The 23,958-nt window shown below is 52.5% G+C and overlaps 1 protein-coding gene across 2 annotated transcripts; it reads left to right on the top strand.

The window, feature by feature from the left end:
* The first annotated feature begins 472 nt into the window (after positions 1-472).
* Positions 473-20,924, top strand: TIE1 (tyrosine kinase with immunoglobulin like and EGF like domains 1). 2 transcript variants are annotated; one of them, XM_008058085.2, is made up of 23 exons: positions 473-810; positions 3,587-3,904; positions 3,982-4,092; positions 5,635-5,790; positions 5,951-6,082; positions 6,234-6,374; positions 6,745-6,873; positions 7,689-7,834; positions 8,085-8,229; positions 10,936-11,094; positions 11,237-11,374; positions 11,548-11,844; positions 12,373-12,663; positions 12,968-13,158; positions 15,643-15,853; positions 16,003-16,113; positions 16,328-16,518; positions 17,411-17,524; positions 17,636-17,706; positions 18,827-18,867; positions 18,949-19,045; positions 19,167-19,266; positions 20,452-20,924. In XM_008058085.2, exons 1-23 carry the CDS (start codon positions 753-755, stop codon positions 20,521-20,523), a joined length of 3,420 nt encoding a protein of 1,139 aa, XP_008056276.1. In that variant the 5' UTR covers positions 473-752; the 3' UTR covers positions 20,524-20,924. The 2 variants fall into 2 exon arrangements, with proteins under 2 accessions (XP_008056276.1, XP_008056277.1); XM_008058086.1 differs by having other exon boundaries at positions 579-810; positions 3,670-3,904.
* The last annotated feature ends 3,034 nt before the right edge of the window (positions 20,925-23,958 follow it).

Here is a 23,958-nt window from a genome sequence, read left to right as displayed (position 1 = left end):
CCTTGTGTGTTCCTGGATCTGTTTAATGTGTGCACTTGTGGAGACACCAGCATGGAGAAAGCAAGGACTAAGTCAGAAGTTCAAGGCCCAGTCTTGGCATGATCTCAGGGTGCCCTCAAGCTCTTCAAGCCTCAGTTTTCCCATCTGTAAGATGAGAGAGGCACACAAGATAGACTCGAAGGCTCCCTGTTGCCCTAAGTTCTATGTTCCCGGGCCCACAAACATCCTTGTATTTGATATGTGAGCTGCTCTCTAGGAACCCCATGCAACTGTCTGTGTCCTGGGGCACATATGTGAGGAGTCATGTGGGCCATATTGTGTGTATGTGCTAGGGGGAGGGGAAACCCCAGCGCAATGTCCTCCCCCCTTCCCTCCTCAATAGGCGGAAGCCACTGACTTCCTCCCTTTCCTGCCTCCTGCCTCCTGTGCGACAGCAAGACTGAGGATTGAAGGGGGACAGGGAAGTGAAAAATCAGTCCACAGTCCCCATTGTCCTTACCATAACCCTCCCCCCTCTAGTGGCCTTCCACACCCATCCCTAGCCTTAGGGGGGCCAAACTGGGGGCCTAGTGGCTCAGAGGCAGGATGAGTCCTCCCAGCTCTCTCCTGCCAACCCTCCCACCCAAGCCACCTCATTTCCTCTTCCTCCCCAGCCCTGATACACACCAACCAGCACAGGCTGAGCAGCCAGACCCATAGCAACTGACCCCAGATCCAGCTCGTCCTGGCTGGCCTGGGTCAGCCTCCAGAGTATGGTCTGGCAGGGGCTCCCTTTCCTGCTTCCCATCCTCTTCCTGGCTTCTCATGTTGGTAAGTCTTCCCCAGGCCCCCCACCCCACTTCCAGGCCCCAGGGCCCCGATTCCCCCCCCACCCAAGAAGCCCTATCATATTAAAGAGACAGAAAGTAGAATGATTGTTGCCATAGGTTGGCGGGGGAAGGAAAAATGGAAAGTTTTTGCTCAATGGGTACAGACAAGGTTAGAGGAGTTATGGAAATGGGTGATGGTGATGGTTATGTTATATGTATTTTACCACAGTGAAAAAAATGTGATCACTGCCATCACTTTGACCACTAGAAGGTGAGATCAGGGCCAGGAAAACCCAGGCAGGTCCTAGCAATCATTGCAGCCTGCGACCAGGGGAGGGGAGCAGAGCAAGTGCCGACTGTGTTGGGTCTGAGGATGGGTGGGGAGTGGAGGAGTCTGTGGGCCCCGTGAAGTGGGTACTCATAGGATCAGCGTGTCAGATTCACTCAATTATTCATTGCACAAACATTTATTGAGCACTAACAATTTCCCAAATGTTGTGCTAAGTGCTGGGTGTTTGGGGAAAGACTGGCAACCTCCAGATCTAGTACAGAGAGGTTAAGTGATCTGATCTCCTAGGGTTGTTTTGAGGTTTAAATGAAAAAATATGCAGAGCACTTGGCACAGTGCCTGGCACTTTGTACGTGTCTCTGAATAAGTGGCAGCTGATTCCTTCAGTTTATTGGTCAGAGGATTAGAATACAGAGATTGCCTTTGAGTGATTCATGGAGAAGAACTGGACAGGGATAGACACAAGGCGTTCTAGGGGAATATGGAGGAGAAGTCAGCTTACTCTGTCTCAGGTAGTAGACAAAAGGGAGTAAGGAAAGAGTTCACTAAGAAGTGGTGGTCTTCACCCTGGACACCCAGAACAATCAATGCAGTCCCGGAAGCATGGAGGTCCATGGGAGAGGGGGTACCCATGGGGAATGCAGCAGAAAGGGCAGTGTGGGAGCAGCAAGGGACTCAGGAGCATGCACATTATCCTGAGGGTAATGGGGAGCCATGGGAGGTTGTAGGCAAGAGAGTCACAAGGTCAGATTGGAATCTTAGACAGATCACTTTGAAGGATGAGTTGCAGAAGGAAGGGGAGTGGCTGTTAGCATGGTCCAGGTGAGCAGCGTCATGAAGGCTGAGCAAAGGCAGGCTTGGGAGGTGGGAATGAAGTCAAGAATCTTCTGTGAAACGACCTGCAAAATGTTCTGACTGATTAGGGAGCCAGCATGGTGCTCAGAGGTATGGGCTTTGGAATCAGACAACCTGGCTCTGCCAGTTACTAATTGTATGGCCTTGGGCAAGTTACTTAACCTCCCTGAGTTTGGTTTCCCGGCTGTAAAATAGGGATAATAATACCTACCTCCCAGGATAGTCGGGATAGTAAAATGAGAAAACACCAGCAAAGCATCGGATGCGTAATTGGCATCCAATAAACACTAAGTATTATGACAGTAGAAGTAGAGACGACTCCACTAGTCTGTGTCCCGGGCAGCAGGTGCCATCCGCTGAGTCAGGGAGCACCTGAGAAGAACAGGTTTGGAGAATGCTAATGGAAACGTGAGTTGGAGTGGAAAGGTTATTGACTCAGAGGTCACAGTTAAAGGCAAGGGAGTGAACGACCTTGCACGTGGAAGCCTGTGGAATAATCATCATGACCCTCCTCTTCATGGGAGGTTGTGAGGATGCATGTAAAGTGGGTGCTTGGCACGTGGGAGGTGGTCAGCAAATGCTAGCTTAAAGAATATGAACCGATATGCTTGGTGGCATTTAAATTAATTAATTATTTGGCAGTCAATGGCAGGGACAGAGAAGGAGAGTTGGGGAGGCACCAGGTCCTGGAGCTGAGCTAGTCTCTCTCTGGTCTGGCCTGGACTCTGGCTCTACCCGGTCTCCCTGCTCTCTCTTTGTGTTCCAGCCACACCAAACGTGGGTAACCCCTCTCCATACCATAATATTTTTACTCCAGGCCTTTACACAAGCTATTCCCTCTGTCTAGACCCCACCCTGCTCCCTCCCCTGACTGGTCTCCCTCCCCATTGTCTTCACCCCAACCGTGTCCTGCCCCAGCTAAGTCTCCCAGGAAGCATCTCTCCCTTCCCTTCTCTGTGCTCCAATGCGCAGCGCCCTGTACCTGGCAGCTGTATCCATGTCTGTCCCCCAGCTAGGCAGCAAGCTCTCTGGAAGGCAAAGACCAAGACCCACCTCGTTTCTGGGTCATCTGGGCCCCTGAGCTGGCTCCATTGCTGCTCCACCACCTCCTGGCTGCAGAAGCCAGCCTCTTCCACCTCAAATCCCAGCCCACCAGCCATTTGTGGTGATGAGGAGGGGGACCTAGGAGACATTTCTGTTCTGTTCTTGTCACTCTCCTAGCCTGGTAGGGGCAGGAAGACATGGCTCATGAAGACATTTGCTGGCCAGTTTTAGGGAAGAAAGTGAGGAAACGGAGACAGGGAGCATAGATCATTCTTTCCGAAAGCAGTGCTGAAAGGGAAGCCATCTGGCAGGAGAAGTAGGAGACGCGCAGTCAGAGGATTTGGGCTTTGTTTTTGTTCTTTTAGGGTGAAGACACTTGAGAGACAGGGGCCATTGCACAGGAGAGGGGAAAGAGGGGATGGGGCCGCCCAATAATGCGAAGTTCCTGTGGGGTCTGAGGGACGGGCTAGGAAGAGGGGCGAAGACTGGGATCCTCTTCAGAGGGAGTGGTGGACCAGTAAGAGCGGCGGGCTGGGGGACCGGGCTGCTGGCTGGGACTACGATGGAGTCACCGGTATCCCGGCCCCAGGCGCGGCGGTGGACTTGACGCTGCTGGCCAACCTGCGCCTCACGGACCCCCAGCGCTTCTTCCTGACCTGCGTGTCCGGGGAGGCTGGGGCGGGGAGGGGCTCGGACGCCTGGGGCCCGCCCCTGCTGCTGGAGAAGGACGACCGCATTGTGCGCACCCTGCCTCCCGGGCAGCCCCTGCACCTGGCGCGCAACGGCTCGCACCAGGTCACGCTGCGCGGTTTCTCCAGGCCCTCGGACCTCGTGGGCGTCTTCTCCTGCGCGGGCGGAGCGGGGCCGCGGCGCACGCGGGTCATCTATGTGCACAACAGCCCCGGAGGTGAGCCTGGCGGGGGGAGAGGGGCGGGGGAAGGGCGCAGCCCAAGCCGCTGACCCCACCCTCCGCCCACCCCGCAGCCCACCTGCTCCCAGATAAGGTCACGCACACCGTGAACAAAGACGACACAGCGGTGCTTTCGGCTCATGTACACAAGGAGAAGCAAACAGATGTGATCTGGAAAAGCAACGGTGAGAGGGTATTTGAACAGGTCGTGCGGGTAGACCCATAGTTCTGACGCCCCAACACCTTCGTGCCCTGAGAGCCTCAACTGTGGCCCCTGACACATCCCTTGCCCCAGTACATGTTACCTTCCTGGCCGACCTCCAGGGCCTCTCCTCTGTCCTGGACCAAGCCCCATGGGATGTACCTGAGTCCATCTCATCTCTAGCTCTGAGCTGGCCTGCTGCTGCGCTCAGAGGGCCGGGAGCCTGTGCTCAGCTACCCCCTTCTCTCTCCTACCCCCTCAAAAAGCAGTGTGTTAAGCCCTTATCTTTGACTCTCTCCTAGTAGTTAGCAAGTGCTCTCATGTAGCCCACCTGGCGGAGAGCAACAGTCCCCTGAAGAAGAAGAGAACCGGTAACACTGTGCCCAGCACAGACAGGGGGAAAACATAACCTCTCCCAAAGATCTGTCCACCCCAGAGCCTTGATGCCCAAGACAGATCTCAGCCCAGGCCTGCCTTCCATTCTGACCCTACCAGACCTTTTGGTTACCCCACAGGAGGAAGCCATTTTCCTGTGTGGCCCCAGATATGCCTTCCCCAGTCCTGAGACCTACAACCCCTTGGCTGGCTTTTGCATCCCTGGGCTCTGGAGGCAGAAGTACTCTTGGGCCTAGGGCTTTGCTTCCTGAGCTCCAGCCCCCCACCCCCACCCCACCCCCACCTCCACCCTTCTGAGTTGACAGAAGATGTGGAATGTGGAGAGAGGCAGAACTAGATCTCTAGAGTCTCTGTTCAGAACTGAACACAGAGACAAAAAGGGGGTGGGGCAGGAACTGGGATCCTCTTCTAGAATGCTATCTGCAGGTCCTGGAGGGAGAGGTTTGTGGGAGAGAACCCAAGGTAGAGGGAAACCTGAACTATACCCAAAACAGGAAGTGGAAAGACAAGCCAGACAAAGAAGGAAGGAAGGGCATTCCAGGAGAAGGGACTGATAAGAGCAAAGTCAGGAGGGTCTCAAATAGCAGGGTGTTTCTAGAAGATAAACAAACAATTAGGAAATTCAGATATGTTAGGAGTCAGGCAGGATGTGGAAAGGTATGGGACTAGAGGCTCAGCAGTGGTCACATTGGTGAAAATGATGTGCAAAGGGGTTGAATCTTGTCCTGAGGGCATTGGAGAACCGGTAGAGTTCCTGAGGGCAAGTTACAGGGCAATCTGTTGTAGGAAAATCTCCTTGGCTGCTGAGTGGAGGACAGACGGGAAGGGCAAAACTGGAGGCAGAGAGCCCACTTACAATGCTGTGGAGGCCAGGACGAGATTGGTGGCAGTGGCATGGGAAGAGGTGGTCTGATTTAGCCGAGGAGGAGGGAGACTGAACAGGACTTAGTGATTTACTGAATGGGCGGTGGAGCATGAAGAAGAGGGTGATACGCTCTTGTGCTGCTGTCCCCCAGGTCTGATCCCTGTGCATGGGGACCATTGATGTGACCTGGGCAGAGGTGGTCAAAGGAAATTGACACCAGTCCTCACATGGTGCTGAAGCCCCTGACTCATTTGTGCCCTCTAGGATCCTACTTCCACACCATGCCCCGGCATGAGGTCCAGGACAGGCGGATCCTGCTGAAGCTCCCAAATGTGCAGCCACCATCAAGTGGCATCTACAGCGCTACCTACTTGGAAGCTAGTCCCCTGGGCAGCGCCTTCTTTCGGCTCATTGTGCGGGGTCAGAGGCAGAGGGCAGGGTTTGTGGGTGGTGTGGGAGGCCAGGAGAACTACGGGTATTTCCTATGGGTCTCTTGGGTCCCCTAGATCCCCAAAGCTACCCCAGTCCTCAGCAGCAGTCAGGTGGGTGAGGGTCAGCTGCTGAAGACACTTTCCTCCAGGTTGTGGGGCTGGGCGCTGGGGGCCAGGCTGTACCAAGGAGTGCCCAGGCTGCCTGCATGGAGGTGTCTGCCATGACCATGACGGCGAGTGTGTGTGTCCCCCAGGGTTCACTGGCACCCGCTGTGAGCAGGGTAAGGAGAAGGGGACCCAGGCAGGAGAGAATGCTGGACTGGGGGAAGTCCCTAGAACCGTGGGGATCGGGCTTGGAGGGTGAGGGTACTGGGTAAGTCTTGGACCCTGGCACCCCACCGAGGCCCGCACACCCACATGTCCTCTTTCCAGCCTGCAGAGAAGGTCGTTTTGGACAGAGCTGCCAGGAGCAGTGTTCAGGCACATCAGGCTGCCGGGGCCTCACCTTCTGCCTCCCGGACCCCTATGGCTGCTCTTGTGGGTCTGGCTGGAGGGGAAGCCAGTGCCAGGAAGGTATGAACTAGCCCATCCTCGTAGTCCCTGACCAAAACAGCCAGCCACAGTTTTGACCTGGACCCTTTACTCTGACCCTGACCTACACACCAAGCCCCCTGCACACCTGACTGGTGCCCCTCTACACTCAGCCTATTGCACAACCCATGCCCCATCTATGGGTGGTGTGGAAGGCTGGGAGACCTGTGGGTATTTCCTATGGGTTCCCTAAGTCCCCTAGGTCCCCAAAGCTACCCTAGTCCTCAGCAGCAGTGGTCAGGTGGGTGAAGGTCAGCTGCTGAGGACACTTTCCTCCAGGTTGTTGGGCTGGGTGATGGGGCTTCGTGCCTCCTAGGCTGTGCCCCTCTAACCACAACTCTGCTGTTCCCAGCCTGTACCCCTGGTCATTTTGGGGCTGATTGCCGCCTCCAGTGCCAATGTCAGAATGGTGGCACCTGTGACCGATTCAGTGGCTGTGTCTGCCCCTCCGGATGGCATGGAGTGCACTGTGAGAAGTCAGGTATGAGCACCAGGACCTCTGAAACCCCTCACGATAAGTTAGCCTGCACCAAGCACATCTCCCAGGCTTGGAAGAGACAGGCCCTCCTTCCCTGCAATGGTCCAAGGCCTGCCCTCAGGGAGCTCATAGTCCAGCTGATATCCTCCCCATACTGGGAAGGGCAGTAGCCCAGAACCTGCTGGAGCCCAGAGGACACACCCCTGAGCAGTCTGAGAGAGTAAGGGAAGGTTCTGAGAGGATGTGAAAGCAAAAATTGAATATGAAGGACAGGAGAGAGATGGCTGGGGAAAGAACTTGAACAAAGGCCCAGGGGCTGGGAACTCAGGTTTGGATGCCAGGACAGTGGAGTAGGGTGTAGGGGAGTGGTCCAAAGAAGTCAAATCATAAAGCCTTTGGATGAAGGCCAGAGGGTTTGCACTTCATATGGTAGGGGTAAGAGGGAATTGTTGAAGAGGCATAAGGAAGTCCAATATGTGTTTGAGGAAGACCCCCAGCTGCTGGCTGGAGAGCTAAAAGCAGGAGGCCCCAAAGGTGTCTATAGCTGTGGACCAGAAACAATGAGGCCTGGGCTGGCATGTTGGCTGTGAGGATGGCCAAGGGCCTTCTGGTGGAGGTGGGTGAGGAGATGGACTCTGTGGCTGGTATGGCTCTGAGATGCTGGAGGAGTCACTCAGGACTTTCCTGGCTCTCAAGCTTGAGGGACTGGGTAGAGGGTGGTACCTCCACTGAGAAGCAGAACACAGGACGAGGGGTGCTTTGATGGTCATGTGTCAGCCCTGTGGGAGCTCCAGGATGAGTGTCCTCTCTCTCCCCAGACCGGATCCCCCAGATCATCAACGTGGCCTCAGAGCTGGAGTTCAACTTAGAGACAATGCCCCGGATCAACTGTGCCGCCGCAGGGAACCCCTTCCCAGTGCGAGGCAGCTTGGAGCTACGCAAGCCAGATGGCACCGTGCTCCTGGTCAGCCCCGATCTCTCCTAACCCACTGGCTCTCCATCCTGCCAACTTCATAGTTGATCCCCAAAATCCCTAGTCCTTCAGACTTTTCTACAGGCTCTACCCATCGGCCTGGCCATGGCCCAAATGAGGTCAGGCTGATTGGTGAGGGGCTGCCTGTAGGCCTCTGACCCGCCATCAGTCCAGACAGACGTGTGCCTGCCACCAGGGTCCTCATTCCCTGCAGTCTGTCCCTTTCTTTCATCTCTCTTAGTCCACCAAGGCCATCGTGGAGCCAGATAGGACCACAGCTGAGTTCGAGGTGCCCCGCTTGACTCTCGGGGACAGTGGGTTCTGGGAGTGCCGTGTGTCCACATCTGGTGGCCAAGACAGTCGGCGTTTCAAGGTCAATGTCAAAGGTCAGTGATGTCCTAGGTTCATGGAGGATGGGCAGTGACCAGAGTTGACACTATCTGGTGCTACTCAGGCTGGGATCCTAGCAGGGAGGGCAAGGGCATCTAAGGTCACAGTCTAATACTAACAAAGGAGGCCTATGGTCTACCAGAGGTCTAGACTGTGCAGTGTCAAAGCAGGAGCACAGTTTAGTCCCATCTGGAAAGTTCATCGCATGCCCTAAGACTGGGGACACCCTCCAACCTTGCCCTAGTCATGCTGCTACCCCCTCAACCACCACACACACACAAGTATCCCTTGAATTCTGCTCTGGGCTGTTGCTTTCCCATCTTTCCAAGTCACCCCACGTGGGCACTCAGTGCGAGGAGGCTGCAGAGCTCAGAGGGTGACTGGCTTGGCTTCCCAGAGATGGTGCATGTCTAGGAGTCTGCCAAGTAGTAAAGGAGAGAATGTCTAGTTACAGGATTGCTCAGAGCAGAGTGCCCACACCTCGGTCTAGGTACCCCTTCATCTTCTCCACACCGTGTGGCCATTCACGTTCCTGCCACCCCTTGGCCCCACTGCCCCGCTGCTCCTGCCTCCCTGCTCCCCCATAAAGCCTTCTCTCTTACCTTCCTCTTTCTCGCGGACACACTCTGCTTCCCAGTGCCTCACCATCCCCCCTTCCCACTACTGTACATATCCTGCTCCACCACCAGGCTCCACCTTCTGCCTTCTTCTCACTCTCCCCAGATTTTGGACCCAGAAAACCTGGGTTCAAATCCTCTCTCCACAAGTTCCTTGCTCCATCGCCTTAAGCAAGATCTCTTAGTTTGTGTGTGTCTCTCTCTCTGAAAAATGGGGATATTAGTGCTTACTTGATAGGGATGCTCTGGAGATGAAATCAGATGATGCATTTTAGCATGTAGTCAGTGCCTGACACAGAATATGTTCTCAGTATAGGTCGACAATTATTGTTATCATTATTTAAAATGCCATCTAGTCTCAAGATGTTCTCTGGCAATTCCCACATATGTTCTGCAGCCAGGACCCCTCTCCTGACTCCAAACCATTATTGGAACCCCCATGAAATGGGGCATATTCTGTGGAAATCTGGGTCTGAAGTCAGTATGGAAGTTAACTGCTGTATGGCCTGGCAAGGTAGCTCATGCTTGTAATCCCAGCACTTTTGGAGGTCAAGGCAGGAGGATCACTTGAGGCCAGGAGTTTGAGACTAGCCTGGGCAACATAGCAAAACCTGTCTCTACAAAAAGAATTTAAAAAATAGTTGGGTGTGGTGGCATGCACTTGTAGTCATAGCTACTCAGGAGGCTGAGGCGGGAGAGTTGCTTGAGCCCAAGAATTCGGGGCTGCAGTAAGCTATGATGCCACTGCACTGCAGCCTGGGTGAGAGTGGGGAAAAAAAAAAAAAGCTAACTGTTGTATGATTCAGGGGCCTGTTTTCTATCCAGCCACCTCCTGGACATTTACTCCCCTACATGAGTAACAGAAGCTCCTCAAGACCCAAACTGGACCTTCACCTCTCCCAAATCAGCACCTCTTCATGACATGCTCATTGCTGCCTGAAGCCTGTTCAGCTTATAACTGCATCCTCCTTGTCCTACCTTCCTCCATCCCTTCCTGTCTCCCTACCTTCTTCCTTCCATTCTTCCTGGAAAGTCAATCTGGTAGATGTTTGAAAGAGGCAAGAGAACCCGCTGAGGCATTCATACAATAATCTGGAGAGAAATGCTAAGGCCCATGTAGGAGCAGTGACTGTGGGGTGAGGAAGCCAGGCAGGAACACAGAAGCTGTTTTGGATTCGAATCAATGGATTTGAAGTGTCCTGCTCAGTCACACTTAATTCAAACTCGGGCTGTATCTCCTCCTAGCTCTGTGTCTTTTGGCACATTAGCCAATGGCTCTGAGCCTCAGTGTTTTCATAATACGGGGTGATGGCCCTGTCTGGAAGGCATGAGAAGTAGAGGCCATTCATGTGAAGCATCAAGTAGAGCAGGTGCTTTATCACTGGAGTCTTTTTGGTTTTAATGAAGAGAGTGGTGAATGACGAGGGGAGGGGCAGAGCAGGTTGTCTCCCTGCCCCTTCTGTCTATCCCTACACTGCATGGGCAGAGTGCTCACCCCCAAACCCTGCCTGGCCATGTCACTCCCTCGCCTACCATCTTTTGGGACACCCTCATGTCTTTTTTTTTTTCGAGTTGGAGTCTTACTCCGTCACCCAGGCTGGAGTGCAGTGGCATGCTCACGGCCACCCTAGCTCAACCTGTTGGGCTCTGGCAATCCTTCTGCCTCAGCCTTCCAAATAGCCAGAAATACAGGTGCACACTACCATGCCTGGCCAAATTTTGAATTTTTGTAGAGATGAGGTCTCACCAAGTTCCCCGGGCTGGTCTCAAACCTGCAGGCTCGGGCAATTCACTCACCTCGGTCTCCCAAAGTGCTGGAATTACAGGCTGGGCCACCAAACCCACCCACCCTTATGTCCTTATTGCCAAATTCCTGTGCCTCAAGCTACTCAGGGGCCACAATTCCATCCTCCCTGGGCCCCAGCCACTCTGGTCATCTGTTGAACATGATTTCCCCTTGGCCCAGAGTGCTCCCAGCTCTAAACAAAGACTCAAAGATGTCTTTGATGCCAAAGCAAGTCTGTTCCTTTTCTTGGGGACTGAATAGTCTGTAATGGCCATGTCTCACCCCGAGTGTCCTGGCAGTGCCCCCAGTGCCTCTGACTGCACCTCAGCTCCTGGCCAAGCAGAGCCGCCAGCTTGTGGTCTCCCCGCTGGTCTCGTTCTCTGGGGATGGACCCATCTCTTCTGTCCGCCTGCACTACCGGCCCCAGGACAGCACCATGGCCTGGTCGGCCATTGTGGGTGAGTGTGGAGAGAGCTGGGGAAGGAGGGAGCTGGGGCAGGACAGGGGTGTTGGGTAATAGTGAGGGGAGAAGGAAAGGGAGGGTGGGTTGTGGGAGAAGAGAAGGGGCTGAGAGATGTGTGCTGCACACCCCACCTCCAGTGGACCCCAATGAGAATGTGACGTTAATGAACCTGAGGCCGAAGACAGGATACAGTGTCCGTGTGCAGCTGAGCCGACCAGGGGAAGGGGGAGAGGGGACCTGGGGGCCTCCCACCCTCATGACCACAGACTGTCCTGGTGAGAGACCAAGAGTCATCCCTTCCTATCCTCCCTGGGGATACTGTCTTGTCTATCCCAGGGGCCCCTGTCTTTCCCAGTGAAGGTTGTCCCACCCTGTCCACTGGAGATCACTGTCTCATCCAGCCTCAAGAACCCATTGGACAGTTCTGACTCCTGACCTCTGGCCCCAGAGCCTGTGTTGCAGCCGCGGCTGGAGGGCTGGCACGTGGAGGGCCCTGATCGGCTGCGAGTGAGCTGGTCCTTGCCCTCGATGCCTGGGCCGCTGGTGGGCGACGGTTTCCTACTGCGCTTGGGGGATGGGGTACGGGGGCAGGAGCAGCGGGAGAACGTCTCATCCCCCCAGGCCCGCACCGCCCTCCTGACTGGACTCACACCTGGCACCCTCTACCAGCTGGATGTGCGGCTCTACCACTGCACCCTCCTGGGCCCTGCCTCTCCCCCTGCACGTGTGCTTCTCCCTCCCAGCGGTAAGCCCAGGGTTGGTGGAAGGGCTGGGTGTGAGGGCAGGCCATGGGACACAGGACCTTGAGACCCAGGAAATGTGGGAGGTTATAGGATACTAGAGAGGACACAGGACACCCTCAGGGCATCAGGCAGACATGAACCCAGACAGGACGTGGGAAGGTATAGGATACCAGGAGCATGTAGGTTACCGGGAGCATGTGGGATGGGGGAGAGTATGGGGGGGTCACGGTTCATGGGAAGAACGGGAGTCATGTGGGGGGCTACGGCATGGACATTGGGGAGCACAGAGCATGGGGGAATGCAGGGAGGACTTAGGATACCAGGGAAACAAGAGGAAGCAAATCTTGGGGGTGAAGGTATCCTGGGGATAGACAGAAGTTCAGCCTGGGAGGGGAAGGAAGATGTTGGCAGGGTGGCTCCCATTCTCAAGTCCACAGAGCAGGGGACACAGCAAGAGTGGAGGTACCTGACCCCACAGCCACATAGCCTGGCTCTGTCTGAGTCCTACCCTCCTGCCCCCATCCCCTCAGGGCCCCCAGCCCCTCAACACCTCCATGCCCGGGCCCTCTCTGACTCCAAGATCCAGTTGACATGGCAGCGCCCAGAGGCTCCAGCTGGGCCTATATCCAAGTACATTGTGGAGGTGCAGGTGGCTGGGGGCACAGGAGACCCACTATGGATGGATGTGGACAGGCCAGAGGAGACAAGCACCATCGTCCATGGCCTTAATGCTAGCACACGCTATCTCTTCCGCGTGCGGGCCAGCGTTCAGGGTCTTGGTGACTGGAGCAACATGGTGGAAGAGTCCACCCTGGGCAACGGTGAGAGGGCAAGGCCCCCGGGACTCCTGGGCACCGAAGTGGGCCTCAGCATGCTCTCTTTCCATATCGTGGAGCTAGGGCATCCCAGGCCCCTCTCAACAAGTGGCATAGCCCTGGTCCTGGGGACGCTGAACCTTCCCTTCCCGTGGTCTGCTGTCCCAGGACTGGAAAAATCATGTTGCTCTTAGGACAACCCCTAGCCCTCCTTCCTGTGACCCATGCAACCTTCCTCTGTGTGACCCCATGGTGGCCTCTGGGTTCCCTGACCCAGGCGTTCCCCCAATCTGCCCCTTCCTCTGTCCAGGGCTGCAGGGTGAGGGCCCAGTCCAAGAGAGCCGGGCAGCTGAAGAGGGCCTGGATCAGCAGCTCATTCTGGCAGTGGTGGGCTCAGTGTCTGCCACCTGCCTCACCATCCTGGCCGCCCTCCTCACCCTGGTGTGCATCCGCAGAAGCTGCCTACATCGGAGACGTACTTTCACCTACCAGTCAGGATCGGTCAGTGACCCATACCCGCTCCCAGGTGTATGCACACAGCCCCTTGTACATATATGTTTCTACCTACACACAAATGCTTGTACATCATGTGTATGTGCATGTGCACGTGTGTGTATGCTCATGTGTTTCTGTCACAGGCATAAGGCTACACACTCAACAATGTTTAAAACTGTAAAAAATAATTTTCTTTATTTCTCTAGAACTGAACTCAGCTCATGAGACCATTTAGATTAGTGGTGAAATACTTAATATTCCCAGTTCAAAATAACTCAATTCAAAATAACTCAATTATGTCCATATTTCACCAGGGCCAGTGCCAGGTTTGCATTCGGTCAGTTTGGGGCTTTCATCCCCCTCCTCTCCACTCCCTAGGGGTAATCTAAGCCTAGGTGGCATGGCGATACCACAGAGGGGCAGCTGGTATTCATGAGGCCTATGTCTTCGCAGACCCTCCTGGACATGAGGGCCAGCCTCTGTCCACACATATCTTTGGCTGATGTCCTCAGCCCTACTGTAGCACATGTAGCAGTGATATATCTTGATATATGTTATGATAATAACTATGTTAAAGACTGCTTTCCCACCTCCTGCCCTCAGCATTTGCACACGTTACCCTATCCCGCCATCAGCAGTGATGGCTTGCAGTGTGCACTGACCTCAGAGGAATTGCCTCAACAGGCCATTTGTGCTGTGAGCTCCTCATTCCAGCCTCCATCCTTACAAACTCCAGGGTCTCCTTTGGGAGACTTGAGAACTCTGGGGGCTTCCCTCTCCCCTATGGAGAGCAGCATATACTGTCACCCGCAGACCCAGTTGAAGGGGTTGCCACAACCCCTTAGATAACTGTTTGTACCCCTCTAGAATTGTGCAAGGCCTGCAGCCTCACTCAAGGCTCCTTGATAAAAGCAGCACAGCCTTCACACCCCTCTAGCCCTCAGGTCCAAGCTTAAAGGTGGGGTTAGGGAGGGAACCCAAAATCACCTCATCTTGTCTCCTCCTCCCATCTTGCCTCCCACCCGCAGGTCCTGTCTTTTCTGCCATCTTCCTCACTGTTGTCACTTAAGATCTGAACTCTGCCCTTGATTCTCCAAGCCTGGACTCTTGATATTTAAAGTCAAGCTTCAGCATTTAAAAAAAAAAAAACGGGGGGGGCAGAAGCCCTCTTCTCTCTCAAGGGCTGACCCTTGTAATAGAAAGGCTAGTGTCTCTGCTATGCCTTTAAAAAATCCATTCAGAGATTCAATTGACTTCTTTGTTCTGGGCTGTGCTGGCCCTTCCTCTGAGGTCAGTGCACACAGCAAGCCATTGCTGCTGGTGGGGGGAAGGGTAATGGGTGCAAATGCCAAAGGCAGGAGGTGGGAAAGCAGACTTTAACATAAATATTATCATAACATATATCAAGACATATCCCTGCTACATGGACCTGCACATAGATATGTGTGCACACAAATGTGTGTGCTGTGTATGACTGTACATGTACATCCCCTTGTGGGTATCCCCATGGACATATGCGTGTGTCCTGGATGCATGTGTGTCCATGCCCACATATGTATGTGTATCCATGTATGGGTGCCCCTACATAGGGTGCTTCCATAAGGACAGGCATGTGCATCTGGGGTGTGCTTTCAGTTGACCATGCTTCGTGCCAACCCATGTGACCCCTGTCCTCAGCCCTTGTCCCTCAAGTTGGCTTCAGTGCACTTAGAGAGCCCACCACAAGGTCTGCCTTAACCCTTTCTCCGGGTCCCATATTGGCGGCTCCTCGGGTTCTGTTCGGCTCTTCCCTTTTCCTGCTATCAGCCCTGCCCAGTGGCCCACCTCCTACTCAGTTGCGGGAACTGGACATTCCCGTTTGTTAGGGTCTTGCTGTATTCAGGTCCTGGCCTGGTTTTAGAGCTACAGATAGATGCCAAGTATGTGGACAGGAGTAATCTCTGCCTCTGTCATTGTGGAGAAGAAAACCCCTCCACTGCTCCCAGCAACTCAGGGCTAAGCAGGCAGTAGGTGCTCAATAAATGTACTTGGTCAACTGCCCACGGCCGGATCCTCTCCAGAGCCTCCCTGGTAATAAAAAGCCTAGTTGTGGGATCAGCACAATCATGTGCTTCCCATTCCAGTCCTTTTCTGTTTCAAATGTTAGAAATACTCTTCCACGGGCTCACATCATGGTTTCTAACAACTTCACCCACAGCCCTCGTTCTGCCTTCCAGAGCCTTACACACCAGATACCCTGGCTGTAGCCTCTGCAATTCTCTCTCTGGACATCTGTCCACCCAACAGCCTACCTGTGGCTCTATCACCTATGATTCTGTGTCAGTATAAGTCCTCTGTCCATATGTCTGTCCCCAGATGATCACCAGGGTGCCCTCTGTCTGGTCCCTGTCCATTTGTCTGACCACTGGTACCTCTTTATGCCTGCTTGTGCCTCCTTCTGCCCTCTTGTCTCTTGCATGGACTTCTACCCATTTGTCCCATCCTGTGAAGGGTGAGGAGACCATTCTGCAGTTCAGCTCGGGGACCTTGACGCTGACCCGGCGGCCAAAACCACAGCCTGAGCCCCTGAGCTACCCAGTGCTAGAGTGGGAGGACATCACCTTTGAGGACCTCATCGGAGAGGGGAATTTCGGCCAGGTCATCCGGGCCATGATCAAGAAGGACGGGCTCAAGATGAACGCAGCCATCAAGATGTTGAAAGGTCCCCTGAGGATGACCCCTGACCCCAGCCCTGACCCTTTCCTCTGTGCTGTGGAAAGAGATCTGGCTCCCTCCGGCAATTGACCCTAGCCTTCACAGCCCTTTTCCAGACTTATTTCTGGCAAAAGTGATATTGGATTCTTTTCACAGAATATGCCTCTGAAAATGACCATCGTGACTTTGCGGGAGAACTGGAAGTTCTGTGCAAATTGGGGCATCACCCCAACATCATCAACCTCTTGGGGGCCTGTGAGAACCGAGGTGAGCCCCCAACTCATCACCCTTCTTCTGAGTCTCATGCTCAGCCATCACCTCTACTACACCAGTAGCTCACTGAGGGCTGCCGGTGGCCTGTACATCACTCTCCATTCTCCCTCATGCTGCAGGTTCTCTGCCTGTTACCACTGGGCACCTGCTCCTGCCCCCCACCAGGCTGCCTGCGCTAATCACCATTGTGTGTCTCCTCACCTCCCAGGCTACTTGTACATCGCTATTGAATATGCCCCCTATGGGAACCTGCTAGACTTTCTGCGGAAAAGCCGGGTCCTAGAGACAGACCCAGCCTTTGCTCGAGAACACGGGACAGCTTCCACCCTCAGCTCCCGGCAGCTGCTGCGTTTTGCCAGTGATGCAGCCAACGGCATGCAGTACCTGAGTGAGAAACAGGTGTGCATGAGTGGGGGCGGGTAATGGAAGCCAGAGGTGGGGGCCACCAGGCTGACTTCGGGAGGTCCAGTCAGGAGGCTCTCAATAGGATGTGGGATTGAGGTTCCTGGCCCAGGTGAGTGGGTGAGTGCAAGCACAGTGAGGAGGGAGCCAGGTACAAGAGGCAGGTCTGGAGGAGGTGTGAATCTCAAGTATCCAGGGACATCCTAGAGGAAGTGTTGTGTGAGCAGATGCCAGCCTGGAACTCAGGAAGGACGCCTAGGCTGGAGACAACAGTTTGCAAGTTGTCACCCCCAAGATGGTGCCTAATAGCGAGGGGGCAGGTGAGATCCACAGGAAAGGGGGGAGGTTGGAGGCTCAAGGCCAAATCTGAGAAGGTTCCACCTGAATGCAAGGAAAGGGCAATGCAAGACTGAGGAAAGGCATTTTAAAGATACTGAGTGTCTTTGAACACAGAGGGGAAGTGGCCAGTGCAGAGGGAGGGAAGATAGAGGGAGGTTTTTGAGGAAGGTGGAAGGCTGGGGGCAGTGGTCAGGGAGGGTACTGGAACTCAGGGGAGAGGGTCACTTGAGTGTCTTCACCAATGAGAAGAAGGGGGGAGGGTAGGATCATGGAAAGAGAGGAAGTTGCATTGTGACCACCATTGTCCCAGGAAAAGGGATCAGCCTGAACTTGGCCATGGCCCAGGAAGGAGGGGATGACAGCCAGCACTGATTTGTCTCAGACACGCGTCACCCAGACTGAGGCCTAGGTGGGTGGGAAGAAGAGTAAGGGGTACTAAAAGCATTGAGGGTACCCACATGGCATGCAGTACTCGAGTGAGAAGCAGGTATGAGGAATGTCCTCAGCCCCCTCGTCCCCCAGCTCCCCTAACTTCCGGCCCTGCCTGCAGTTCATTCACAGGGACCTTGCTGCCCGGAATGTGCTGGTTGGAGAGAACCTGGCCTCCAAGATTGCAGACTTTGGCCTTTCTAGAGGGGAGGAGGTTTATGTGAAGAAGACAATGGTGAGTGTCATTCAACTCTCCCTTTCAGGGACCGTGCCTCGCCCTGCTCCCCAGGACCCCCACACAGGCCTGTCCTCTACACCCAACCCCTCAAACCCATTTTTCTCCCAGGGGCGTCTTCCTGTGCGCTGGATGGCCATTGAGTCTCTGAACTACAGCGTCTACACCACCAAGAGCGATGTGTGAGTGGGGGGCAGGAGGGGCAGGAGGGCTTGACCCCCTAAGGATTACACAGACATAGCCTAGATGCATCTCCCTTGCGGCCTAAGGCATAACCTGAGTGTCCCTAGGCTCTGTTCCAGGTGTGGCACAGGTGTGTCTTGGGTATGCCTTGGCAGTACCTGGCACCTTAATGGGAAGGTGGGGGCTAACTGGAAGAAAGTCTTGCTTGGAAGGTGTTTCTGGGGTAGGATCTGGTAAAGGTAGTTTAGGATTGTGGTTGTATAAGCGACAGGAGTACAGGGGTTGTGTAAGCTTGGAGAGCTGGAATGCCAGTGGATATATCCTGGGGTAGACGGAGAGGCCACCTGAGAAGCGCTCTCACCTGCCTCTTTCAAGGGTGAGGTCACTCACACCAGAGGATCTCACCAGAGCAAGAACCCCAAGACTCCCTCTCGTGCTCCCCACTCCCATAGCCATCTTGGCACACTCCTCCCCCTCTCTCCAGGGATGTCCATCAGGTCTGAACCTGTCCAACCTTTCAGCCTGGACTCCTGAGTTGTTCTACCCCTTGCTGAAAGCCTTTGGCTTGTCTGCCCAGCTCATTGTCCACCACTCTGACCACCCTATACCTACTTCCTGAGTCTGCTTCAGGACTCCCCGATTCCCTCCACCCACTTGAACTCTATCCCCTGGCCTCAAGTCTGACGTGTACCTACACAGAGGTGACTACATGAAATGCAGTTAAGAATAAGGGCTTTGGAGCCAGACTGCCCAGGGTTTGAATCACTACTCTGCTGTGTGATGTTGGACAAGCTAGCTAGCCTCTCAGTGCCTCAGTGTCTCCAACTGTAAAATGGGGGTAATAATAGCTTGGTGTAAGGGTTAAATAAACTAACGTATATATTAAGTGACCAGTGCCTGGACTACAGTAAGTGTTCAGTGAAGACATTAGCTATAATTATGTTGAGCCCAGAGGTGGAGGGACTATGAAGGAGCTTCAATGGAGCAGAGACAACAGCTGGATACTTGCAGAGTAGACATATGCAGGGTCTAGGCAGAGTTGCACATCTCAGATAGGTAGAGGCTAGCCTGCTGGGTTCTGGGCTTAGAAGGTGACTTAGAGCATCCTTCTCATTTCAGCTGGTCCTTTGGGGTCCTCCTCTGGGAAATAGTGAGCCTTGGTGAGTCCCGACCCCCGTTCCCCAGTGCCCCCACCTTGGCCAACGTGAAGCCCCGGCCTGAGAGCTTTGTCCCTCTTGCAGGAGGCACACCCTACTGTGGTATGACCTGTGCTGAGCTCTACGAAAAGCTGCCTCAGGGCTACCGCATGGAGCAGCCTCGAAACTGTGACGATGAGGTGTGAGTAGTCCTCTTTGAGTGCTATGACCCACCTCTGTGATGAGTGACCTCAACTTTGATTCCTGTGCCTCCCTCACCCCAGTTGGCCCTAACCCTCATCTAAGCAATGCCCCATCTGCAGGTACGAGCTGATGCGTCAGTGCTGGCGCGACCGTCCATATGAGCGACCCCCCTTTGCTCAGATTGCACTACAGCTGGGCCGCATGCTGGAAGCCAGAAAGGTGAGGAGACTAGGGGTGGGAGGCTGAAGTTCACTGAGTTCACGTGACCCCTGTCCCAACCACACTGCCTGCCCAAACTCCCTCAGCTTGGGCTATTGCCCAGAATGCAGCCCGCCTTTCCAATCCTTGCTGGAAAGGGTCAGACACTAGGCCCTTCCAAAATTTTCCAAGGCCATTGCTTAGCCCCAACAGCAAATCCCTCCCCTAAGCCCCAGGTCCCAGACTGTTCGTCTGTCCTCCTCTGCTGAGGCCATCAGCCCATTCTCAACTAAGACAGGTTTTCTCACCTGGCAGACTCAGAGCATAATGCATGAATGGTCACTACCCAAATAGATGGATGAGTAAATGAATGATACAGTAACTGTATGCATGAATGAATGGATGATATAATAACCACATGAATAAATATATGATTCAATGACTGAATCTAATAACCATGTGAATAAATGATCAAATAAATATCAATGATAATATATAAAAATTAATAAATATGCAAAGAGTACTTTATATGAATTAATGATTAAATAACTATTAAGTATAAAGGAATGATCAAATAACCATATAAATGAATGAATCATCAAAAATATCCTCTGGCTAGGCATGGTGGCTCACGCCTATAATCTCAGCACTTTGGGAGGCTGAGGTGAGAGGATTACCTGAGCCCATGGGTTTGAGACCAGCCTGGGCAACTTGGTGAGACCTGATCTCTACAATAAATCAAAAAATTAGCTGGGCATGGTGGCGCATACCTGTAATTCCAGCTACTTGGAAGGATGAGGGGGAAGGATCACCTGAGCCCAGCAGGTTGAGGCTGTGGTGGCCATGAGCTTGCCACTGCAATCCAGTCAGACAGAATAAGACTCCAACTCAAAAAAAAAAAAAAAAAAAAGACTTCAAATAGGTGAATGAGTGAGTGAGTGAATATGTAAGCAATTCATTGGATAAGTGTGTGAGAGAACCCCACTCTAACAGTGGTGTCAAGGGTCTTTCACCTGAGACCCCCAGCTATAGCCTGATGCCCTCACTGCCCTGGGCTGGTAAGGGCCACCCTTGGCCATGAGGCCATCTTGAGTCTCCAGAACAAATCAGTGTCTGTTCAAATGCCCCAAACCACATGTAAGTCAAGGAGCTTGAGGTCAGATGTGCCCCATGCCTAGCCCCCACTGAAGCCTGCTCTTCCCCCAGGCCTACGTGAACATGTCGCTGTTTGAGAACTTCACCTATGCAGGCATCGATGCCACAGCTGAGGAGGCCTGAACCACCATCCAGCCAGAACCTGGCTCTGCTGGCCGGAGCAGACTCTGCCCTCCAATCTGTGACTTCTAACCCTTACAGCCTCTGACCTAAGCTGCCTCAAGAAATGTTTTTAACTTAAAGGAGAAAAGAGGGGATCCAGGGATGGGGTGGGTTTAGAAGTCCTCATGCTTTGCAGTTGCTCCCGCTGTCTCCGGCAGCTGCTCTCCAAGCTACCCTTGGCACCCTTCCTTCCAGTCCAGCAGCCCCACAGGTGTGCTCCCTGTCCTGATGCTCCCCACATGTAAACTCCTGCTCTAGTTCCTTCACCCAAGCCAGCACTCACACCACTAATGTGCCCTGTCCAACTACTCCCACTCCCTGCCTGGTATTCAGAAAAGAATAAATGCTCTGAGACGCTTCATCCAATGTCTACCGTTTACTGCTGGTCCCCCTGGGGGTATGGGGGGGATTAAACCCAAGAAATAGAAACTGGGCTTTCTAGAAAAAGACATGCTGTCCCTAGTCACACTGTTTTAAGCCCAAGCCCTATGTGAGGTTGCCTCTCCAGGATGGGAGACATTCTGGAAGACCCATTTTACACATACACCACTAGTCCCCACCTCTGTCCTAGTCAGAAGTCCAATTTTCCATGGTTTCTTCCCTGCTCCCCAGCCTCCATCACCAACATGTCTCCCTGTGTCTCTTGGTAGCTGGCAGCATAGGATTCTCTGCTCTGTCCACACAACTCACGCCAGGACTGGCTGTAGCCCAGCCTCAGCTCAGACCGATACCCTAGCACCAGACAGATTTTGGCCTGTCGTATGCTCTTTATCCTTTTCCTATGCCTCCAGACAGTCTCTCCTGGCTTGGTAGCCACCTTCCTGCCCAGTTTGTGAGCCCAAAAAGAGATGGGCAGAGGCTACTCCCAACTTTGGCCAGCCATGGTAAGATGTCTTTGCTTTCTTCAGGGTCTCATCGTGTTCTGGAAAGTGCTCCCTTCCAGGGGTTCTGCTCCCTGTCCTGAGGTTAGTCCCATACTACCATGTGCTGTGCAGCCTCTGGGCTTACCTACTCTCTGGATTGCTCATGGCTGGCCTCAGATTTCTCTCCTACTGGTCCTTTAAGAAACAAGACTGGTTGTGTTTCACATGTTGTTTCAGTGAATCAGATGAAATTTTTAAAAGCACAACACAGTATGGCATTGTGGTTAAGAGCACAGATTCTGGGATCACACAGACCTGTGTTCAAGTCCCTGCTGTATCACTTACCATCTGTTTGGCCTTGGTCAAGTCACTTAACCTCTCTAAGTGTCAGTCTCTGAAAAGTGTAGTTAGTATAGCTACCTCAATGTTGTTAGTGTCAAATTAGATCACACAGGCCCATCTTTCACAGCACTGGGCCTGGACCATAGTACGTGTTCAGTAAGTGTCAGCTGATATCATTATATACAAAGACAGGAAGTTGGGGAGGGTAATTATCAGAATCTGTATTCTGAAAATACTTGAATGGTTGGAGTATGGGGATGAATTTAAAAGGAAGAAATTAACTGGGGTAAATAAGAAGATATGTAGGATGAGGGAGACAGGATTTGCTGGAAAGAAACTTCATTTCAGATCCACATTCACTGCAGGGATATCAGTAAGTCCAGGGTGTGGGGATTAAAAAGTTGTCCCTGATGCGGACTGATATGTAAACAAGAATGTCCCTGTGGGGTGACAGATATGTATAAACAACAACAAAATATAGTGGGGTATGCTCTAAGAAAGGGAGCAGACCTGGAGAACATTTGAGCAGGAGTTGGAGTCAGGAAAGTTTTCCAGAGAAAGTGACACTTTAATCTCGGCCATGAAAAGGAAATAGGCGTTCACCAGAGAAAGAGATCCTGACACAGGAAAAACACCTGTGACACGTAGTTTGTTCAGGGGCTGCAAATAGTTCCACATGGTAGGAACAAAGGGAGAGCATAGCTCTGAGAGGGTAATGAACCCAGAGAGGTAAGGGAGGCAGGACGTGGTAGGCCTTATAGGCAGCATTAAGGACACGGAACTTTATCCTGTAATTTTTAGATTTGCTTTTTTTTTTTTTTTTTTTTTGGAGACAGTGTTTTGCTTTGTCTGACAGGCTGGAGTACAATGGCATGATCATAGCTCACTGTAGCCTCAAACCCCCAGCTCAAGCAATCAGCCTGCCACAGTCTCCTGAGTAGCCAAAACTACAGGAATCTACCACCATTCCTGGCTTCCCCCGCCCCCCCAGAGATGAAGGTCTTACTGTGCTGCCCCAGCTGGTCTTGAAATCCAGGCCTCAAATGATTCTCCCACCTCAGCCTCCCAAAGTTTTGGGATAACAGGCATGAGCCACCACACCCGGTCCAGATTTGCAGTTTTTAACAAGTCACTCTGGCTACTCTGTGGAAAATGGATCATACAGGACAAAGAGTAAAGGTGAGGAGAATATCTACATATTAGATACCATAGATGAAATAGATAAATTCCTAGAAAGACACAAACTGCCAAAACTGACTCAAGAAGGAATAGGCAATATAAATAGACTTATAACAAGGGATTGAATTAGCAATTTAAATTAATTAAAAAAAAAAAAACTACTTACAAAGAAAAGGCTCAGGCCCAGAAAACTTCACTGGTGAATCCTACCAAACATTTAAAGAATAAATGTAAAATCTTCACAAACTTATTCAAAAAACAGAAAAGGAGAGAATATTTCCCAGTGTATTCTGTGAGGCCAGTGTTACCCTGATACCCACAGCAGACAAAGACAGCACAAAAAAACTACAATCCAGTATCTCTTATAATTATGGATGCAAAAATTCTCAACAAAATACTAATAGATCCAGAACTTTGGGAGGCCGAGGGGAGAGGATTGCCTGAGCCTGCAGGTTCGAGACCAGCCTGGGCAACTTGACAAGACCTCATCTCTACAAAAAATCAAAAATTAGCTGGGCATGGTGGCACATGCCTATAGTTCCAGCTACTCGGAAAGCTGAAGTGGAAGGATCACCTGAGCCCAGCAGGTCAAGGCTGCAGTGGCTAGAAACGTGCCACTACCCTCTAGCTTGGGTGACAGAGTGAGACTCCAACTCAAAAAAAAAGAAATACGAATATACAGAATCCAACAACATATAAAAAAGATTATACACCATAATCAAGTGGGATTTGTCCCAAGAATGAAAGGTTGTTTTAACACCTGAAAATCAATTATTGTATCACATTATATCAATAGAATAAAAAACAAAAACTACATCATCATTTCAAAAGATTAAAAAAAAAAAAAAAAGCATTTGACAAAATACAATACTCTTTTAAAATAAAAAAAAACTTCTAAAAAATCAGGAATAGAAAGAAACTTTGTCAGCTTGGCAAAGGGTATTTACAAAAAACCCACAGCTAATTTCATACATAATAGTGAAAGACTGAATGATTTCCCCCTAAGATCAGG

Source organism: Carlito syrichta, unplaced genomic scaffold (genome assembly GCF_000164805.1).
Source record: "Carlito syrichta isolate Samal-C Ts95f unplaced genomic scaffold, Tarsius_syrichta-2.0.1 Scaffold303210, whole genome shotgun sequence".
NCBI classification, from domain to species: Eukaryota; Metazoa; Chordata; class Mammalia; order Primates; family Tarsiidae; genus Carlito; species Carlito syrichta.
Note: the sequence above shows the minus strand (reverse complement) of the source record. Positions and strands in the feature narration are given on the sequence as shown.